Source organism: Nicotiana tabacum, chromosome 3, assembly GCF_000715075.1.
Source record: "Nicotiana tabacum cultivar K326 chromosome 3, ASM71507v2, whole genome shotgun sequence".
NCBI lineage: Eukaryota > Viridiplantae > Streptophyta > Magnoliopsida > Solanales > Solanaceae > Nicotiana > Nicotiana tabacum.
The window spans coordinates 86,309,857-86,317,533 of record NC_134082.1 but is presented as its reverse complement, the minus strand read 5'-3'; the positions used below and the strand labels follow the sequence as shown (position 1 = coordinate 86,317,533).

The following is a 7,677-nucleotide window of genomic DNA, read 5'->3' as shown; positions in this document are numbered from 1 at the left end:
ACTTCGAACCAATACATCACAATGGGGTATTCAGGCGAGTAAAGGACGCCCAAGAGGGGAAGGCTCGGCCCGTTGATGTGTTTCATATAGTAGGTTTGAGGCCGCTACGCCAGATGATGTCATTCAGGTATGATTTTGGTTCGTTATAGAGGATCACCATCCGTACTTCATTACAACTCTGCGTATCGGGTTGAGTTCCCCTATTTGTTGCTCCACTTATGGGTGCATTTTGTGATTAGCACTCTGTTTATGTGTTGCCCTGTCAGGAGGTTCTATGAGTGATAGCCGTGTCTATTATCTGTTTCTATTCATTATTGAGAGTTATGATACTAGTAGTAAATTCCTATTGTCCATTACAGTAGGCTTGATGTGATTTCTGAGCATTTTTGGTTACGAGCTATGATTTTATGCTCCACCAGTGTGGGACCAACACGTGTTGTAATTTCTTTGACGGAATTGATCTAGTAAGAGGTTCCCGCTAGTTGATGTATATCATACTTGTGAGAGTTGAGGGCGGGACCCTCGCGATTTCATGTGATTTGATGTGTTTGAACCAGGCTGTGTGTCGCGGTAGAAGTTATATCAGTATGAGATCCTTGTGATTTGTTCATATACTTTGATTCTTTTCTTGTTATATTGTTTTGTAGGTTAGTGTTGATAGAAAATTGTGCCTGTCGGGGTTGTTTGATAGTTCCCTTATTTGTTTCTCTTTCAATATTTAGTCATTTTCGTTCTATGCTTTTTGAGTTTTAGCTTGCGGGGTGTGTGCTCGGTGATGTTAGTTATGACTTGTTGATTCGGGTGTTTGGTTATGAGATCTTTTTGTTTCTTGCATCATTGTCTGTGTTATGGAGGTTTGAAATAGAGTTCTATCGGATATGGGCTAGTGGTCGGTGCAGGATTTGATTTTGAGCAGGTATTGTGATCAGGAATGTCATTATAGGCCTATGTGTAGTGTGTATGTTGTGTGGTTGTACTATGTGGTTTTAGGCATAGTGGTTGCAACTAGTTGAGACATATATCGGATATGGATTTAGAATCGGGTCTTTTCAAAATGAATGGAAGTAGAGAGTTTTGGCTCTAAGGCTTAATGGTATAGTTGGAAGGGCTAAATTGTAGTTAAGATGGTCATCAAGCTTATGTAGATTGGGGTGACGTGGGATCACCCGCGGGTTTTTTTGGAAGTGTGCATTCAGTTATTTGAGGACTTTGAGGCAAATATTGGCGCGTTCGAGGACGAACATTTTTTTTAAGAGGGGGGATGTAAAGACCTGGCCGGTCGTTTTGAGAATTTAAGCTCTGTTTGGCGGTGTAAGGTCTTGAACAACTTCATATTATGTGTATCCACTTGGGCGCATGGTTGAATAAAATTACCGGATGATTCGGAGTCGAATGTGAAGAAGGAATCTAGTTTTGGAAGCTTAAGCGGTGAGAATTTGACCGGAATGTGACTTTTGTGTAAATGGCTCCGGAATAAATTTTGGATGATGTCATCAGCTTTATATAGTGATTTTGTACTTAGGTGTGTGTTCGGATTCGGATTTGGAGTCCGTAGGATAATTTGAGGCATTTCGGTGTAAGTTGGAAAAGTTGAAGTTTGAAAAATGGAGAAGTTTGACTCATAGTTGACTTTTGTGATATGGGGGTTGGAATGTTATTCCAAGAGTTGGAACAGCTCCATCTTGTCATTTTAGACTTGTCTGAAAAATTTGGCGTCATTCAAGGTTGATTTGGTATGTTCCGGCTCGAGTTCTAGATGTTGGAAGATTTGAAAGTTCATAAGCTCGATTCATGGCGTGATTTGCATTTTCAACATTGTTTGATGTGATTTGATATCTCGAGTGAGTCTGTGTTAGGTTATAGAACTTGTTTGTGTGTTTAGAGGGGGTACCGGGGGCCTCAAGTGTGTTCCGGGTGGGTTACGGGTCATTTTCCCTTGTTTTTGAACTGCTGGTTCTGGTGTCTAATATCCTTCTTCGAAATCGCGAAGCTCCTTTTGCGTTCACAAAGAGTCTCTACTGATCGCCCAAATTTTCTTCTTCTCGTTCGCGTAATACGCCTCGTGATAGTGTAGCTCTTTACATTTTCTTCATCGAGTTAGCATCCTCTATTCCGTGTTAGCGTAGTAGGAACCAGGCCCTGAGCACTGTCAGTCGTTACTCTTTGCGTTCGCGTGATTCACTATGCATTCGCGTAGGTTTCTGTCTTCTCTTCTCCTCGTTCGCGAGCTTGTTGTCGCGTTCGCGATGACCAACTTGGGCAGCCTTCATTTTTCTTCTTCGCGAATGCGATCCTTCCTCTGTGTTCGCAATGCATAAATACCTATGCAGGCAGAATATATTCCCAAATCGAGGGTTAGACCATTTTTATCATTTCTTGACTTGTGGAGCTCGGTTTTTTTGGTAAATCCACTAGATTGAGCGCCTAGGGCTATTTTTATATATATAAGTAAAATAACAAAACCAATACAATTACTTTATCCGGATGTTTAGTGAAATGAAAGGCATAATATTTGAGAATTACATATGACCTATTATCAAAGTTGAGTTTATAGCCCAACAATGATATCACAAACTGAAAATTAATTATAATAGAAAGTTTATGATACTCCATGTATTTATGTATTGTTGGTACTGCCTCTGTGGTGTAATTGTCAATATACTTCCAATGAAATCTATCAGCTACTACTTCATATTGATCCATGTGTATGCACCAGTACATATTTCCTTTCAAAATGTTCTCTTTCCTCGATATCCTTCTGTGCAGAATGATCAGTTGCATAGCAGTTACATTGAGCACTGTTTCTTCTTTGTCACGCACATTCTTGTAGGTTTTGCTCGACCAGAAATAAGCTCTGTCCATCCCACTGTCTAGCATTTCGACTGTCCAGCATTTTGACTGTTCGACCTGCATTGTTGGTGGCGATCTCCAGAAATGAATGTTTTGATGCCAACACCAGATTGTCGCATGCATAGACATTATTGTCCAGCAATGCTGCAATGCTGTTGTAAGTCACCATTTCTTCTTCAAGGCAATGTGATCCTTTTAATTCATAGGGAGTTGTTGGACCTGCAAACATTTTAGTGTAATTTGATCTCCTCCACACGGCTTTGGTATCCATGCTCTCTTGTTTCTTCAGCTTTATTCCCATCTGCATCAAATTATACTGCCTGCTCACTGTTGTTGTTCCTTCCTGGAATATTTCCATCAGTCTCAGTTCTTTGACAATTGAGTATTCCATCATATTAAAATCCTGCTTCATATCTGGATGGCAACATATACTTAGCACACTGCAATTCCACCTTGTAACCTCCTCACCTTCTAATTCCTTGCTACTTTTACTCTTAAGTAAGGACATTGTAGTTTATCGTTATTCACTATCCTTCTACCTTGTATATCCAATTCCCAGAAACTATGTGCCACCATAGGTCCCATATCCAGTGCATAATTGGCTAAGTGGTCAGCCAAACAATTCCCCTCTCTAAATGTGTGTACCACAATGACATTAGCTTTTGCCATCAGTTGTCCTATCTCTTCTACCTGTGTATATATACACCAAGGTATTTTCCATTCTCCATGCAGTACATTCTTCAACATTATGGAGTCAGTATGAAGTTCTATAAGTATGTAGTCATTATCAATACAGAACCTCATTGCTTCCAAGATTGCTTGTGCTTCAGCTTCAGAATTTGTCCCTTCCTGCACTTCTCTCCCATAGCCATATATTAGGTCACCCTCCTCATTCCTTAATACATAGCCAATTGCACTTCTACCAGGATTTCCCCTAGACGCTCCATCTGTATTCACCTTGATCCAACCTGGGCTAGGACAGTCCCACATCACCTTAGTATACTTCAGTTTGGGCATATAGGACTCCATCTTATTTAACAAATCTAGCTATCTGTGTGGGACTGTTTGTATTGATGGCTTTCTGAATTTGACTAATGACTGCATAGAGGTAGATATCTGGTTAATAACTCTATTAATAGTCACAGATTCCCCATGTTTATAACTATTCCTTTGCTTCTATAATTCCCAAACAATCACAGCTGGTAGTGCTTGTAGTATAGGCTTCAATCTGGGAATCACTTCTGCAGTCCAACACTTGGTTATCGCCTGATAAAGTGTGATTCCATCAGCATTTATCCCTGCATGACCTAGAAAATATTTCCATACTTTAGTGGCTGCATATGACCTGTAGAAAAGATGTTGCATTGTCTCCTCATGTGGTTCAGTACAACACCAACATTTTGAAGCCATAAGGTACCCTATTCTTCTGAGAAAATCGTCCAAAGGTAATTTATTTTTCCACAATTTCCACATAAAGAAGGAAATTTTGAAAGGTAGCCCCTGCACCCAAATGAATCTGTATGCATTACTTGGTTGATTTCTTATCCTCACATAATCCCAAGATGATTTCACACTAAATTCCCCTGTTGATTCCAACATCCACAGTGGTTTATCAAGAGCACCATGCTCGATTGGAGGCTTTATATGCAGCAGAATGTGATTTGCCAATTGTTCTGGTAATATTTCCCTGATCTTGACCTCATCCCATTGATCATTGACTACAACATCATATATGTTCTGAATGGATTCGTCACATACAAAGTCAGGTGTAGTAACAAAATATAATGCACCAATTCCTGTCCAGTTTTCAAACCAAAAGAGTGCAGATCCCATATTAGGCTTCCACAAAATTTGATGTTCAATGAGGTCCCTACACTCTAACATCTTCCTCCATACATGTGAACCATCTCTCCAAGGAACAATCAGAGGGTTCAATTTCTTTCAATATTTCTGACTCATATAAGAACTCCATAGGCTAGGCTTTGTTCTAAAATTCCACCATAACTTGTAGAACAAAGCACTGGATACTGCATGGAGGGATCTAAAACCAACACCCCCTTCCTCACAAGGTAAGCATAAATTATTCCACGATGCCCAATGTCTGTTTGATACCCCTATAGTGTTGCTCCAGAAGAATTGGGCAAATATTTTGTGTAATTTGTTAATCACGTAATGAGGTGGATTCACTGATGCCAACAAATGAATTGGCATGGTCTGAAGCACATGAGAAATTAATACAGCCCTTCCTCCTATAGATAACATCTTACCTTTCCAATCTTGTAGTTTATCCAGCACTTTAGTCATGAGATCTTGATAATAATCCATTCTTCTTCATGCATAGAAAATTGGACAACCAAGGTACGTAAAAGGGAACTCCTGTTTGTTAAAACCTGTTATTCTCTGCACCTTATCTACTATTTCCTCTTCTGCTGAATGAGAAGATAGATGGCACTTTTACTCTTGTTAATAAGCTGCCCAGAAGCTGCCTCATAGTCTGTTAAAACCTTCATAATCAGTGTCAGCGATGTTGCATCAGAAGATGAAAAAATGATAATGTCATCTGCGTATGAAAGGTGGTTAATCTTTGGGCTCCACTTGGGTAAGCCAAAGCCATTGAAATGCAAATTTCTGTGAAGTGCATTCAGCCCTCTTGACAGAGCTTCTGCAGCCAAGATAAATAGAGTTGGTGATATAGGATCCCCTTGTTTCACCCCTCTTGTCGACTTGAAGAAACCATAAGGCTGTCCATTTAACAATACAGAGTACTAGTTGTTTGCTACAATTTCATACACCAAGCCAATAAATCTTTCCCCAAATCCCATCTTTCTAAACACCTTAGTTAGAAACAACCATGACAAACGATCGTATGCCTTGGCCATATCTAACTTGATCACAACGTTTGGCCCAGCTTTTGTCCTCAACCTTATATCTGTGATGATCTCCTGGGTTAATAAGACATTTTCAACAATGCTCCTACCCTTTACAAAGCCAGCCTGCTCCTCAGAAACTATGTTTGGAAGTAACACTGCTAGCCTTTCATGAACGACTCTAGAAAATATCTTGTTAACAAAATTGCTAAGGCTAATAGGTCGCATATCTGAAAAGGTGACCACTTCTTTCTTTTTTGGCAGAAGCACTAGATTTGTATGAGTTATATGTCTGGCAACTCATGTCCATTGAAAAAGGCATGTACTATATTGACCATATCTTCCGCAATTATGTCCCAACAGGTATGAAAGAAGCAACCAGTAAAGCCATCCGGACCCCCTGCACTATCACCATTTAGTCCAAAAACTGCATGTCTGACCTCTTTCTTCGTTGGCTTCTTAATTAGCTCAACATTCTGGGCATAATCCACCAGTGTTGGTACATGTTCAAGAATATCAAAGGACATAGTAGTTGTTTCTTCTTGGAGCTGTTCTTTGAAGAACCTAACTGCCTCATCTGCCATGTCATTATTACCCTCTAACCAATTGCCATTAGTATCTTGTATTTGTTTCAGCTGTAATCTTCTTCTCCTGCCATTGACCTGAGCATGAAAGAACTTCGTATTTCTGTCACCATCCTGGAACCATGCCATTCCCGACTTTTGTCTCCAAAATTCTTCCTCCAATGCCAGATATCGAATAAGCTCTACTTGCACCTTTTGTAACCTCTCTCTATTTTGGTATGTAGGAAACTTTTCAAACTGTACTTCATGTACAATAACCACCTCTTCAAGACTAGTAATTTTTTGGAATATGTCTCCATACGTTGCCCTACTCCATATTGATAGTGCTTTTTTCAGTTTTTTTAGTTTATGATTGAACATATAAAATGGATCACCTAGGAAGTCTGCTGTCCAGTTTTGTATAACCACCTCCTTGAAAGTTATATGCTTGCACCAGAAGTTCAAAAATTTGAAAGCTTTTTTGATAGGTGCCACATCAGGATCAAATTTCAGAATCATTGGACTATGATCCGAGCCTGTTTTGGACAAGTGAGTCACCTTTATATTAGGCCATTTCTGTTGTAACTCCAAATTGCCTAAACATCTGTTCAATCTTTTGAATATGCAGTCATCTTCACCTCTCCCATTCCACCATGTATACACACTACCTTTGAAACCCAAATCAGTCAAGTTACAGGTGTTTATGCAATGCCTAAAATCATTTATCTCATTTAGCGACACAGGAAGTCCACCAAACTTCTCCTCCTCATTCCATATGACATTAAAGTCCCCACCCACTAGCCAAGGTAAGGTCATATCACTTGCCAGATTGTATAAACTGTCCCACAATTCTATACGCTCAATAGAGTCACATTTTGCATACACAAATGTAACCATGAAAGACAGCTGAGTAACCAGATTTGTGAGCTTCAAAGTCAACTGTTGAGACAAATCAAGTATTATGTCCACCCCTTGATCATCATCCACAAATACCCAAATTTTGTTAGACACATTTGAAAATGCCTGCAACATTCCAATTCTTCTTCTATATCTTTCCAGCTTCTGCTTCTTTTGTTTTGGTTCCATAATGCCTATGAATTTAAAATGATACTGCCTTTGCATGGTAATTAATCTCTCAAAGGCCTGCATTGTCTTCACAGACCTCACATTCCAAAAGATGGCATTCATCATTAATTGTGGTGTTTAGGATGGGTCCTTCTTGTTTGAACCCCTGGAACTACACTTTGAACGTTTTGAGTGCTGTCTTTTTGCTGCTTCTTCTTTCCTCGCCTAACAGATTTCCCTCTATTCATGTACGTGGGTGAAATATCTGCTTGTCTGGCAACCTGTTGAAAATTCTGATATGTAGACTCTGCATCTAAGTCTTTTCCTCTGGT

General features: G+C 39.6%; 1 protein-coding gene across 1 annotated transcript; it reads right to left on the bottom strand.

Annotated features, from left to right (window-relative positions):
* Positions 1-6,001: 6,001 nt before the first annotated feature.
* LOC142176549 (uncharacterized) lies at positions 6,002-7,468 on the bottom strand. Its single transcript, XM_075244514.1, has one exon. The coding sequence runs from the start codon at positions 7,466-7,468 to the stop codon at positions 6,002-6,004; it is 1,467 nt and encodes a 488-aa protein (XP_075100615.1).
* Between the last annotated feature and the right edge of the window lie 209 nt (positions 7,469-7,677).

Bases quoted from the DNA above. Each gene is read 5' to 3' on its own strand.
- LOC142176549 (XM_075244514.1), bottom strand. From the start codon at position 7,468: ATGAATGCCATCTTTTGGAATGTGAGGTCTGTGAAGACAATGCAGGCC.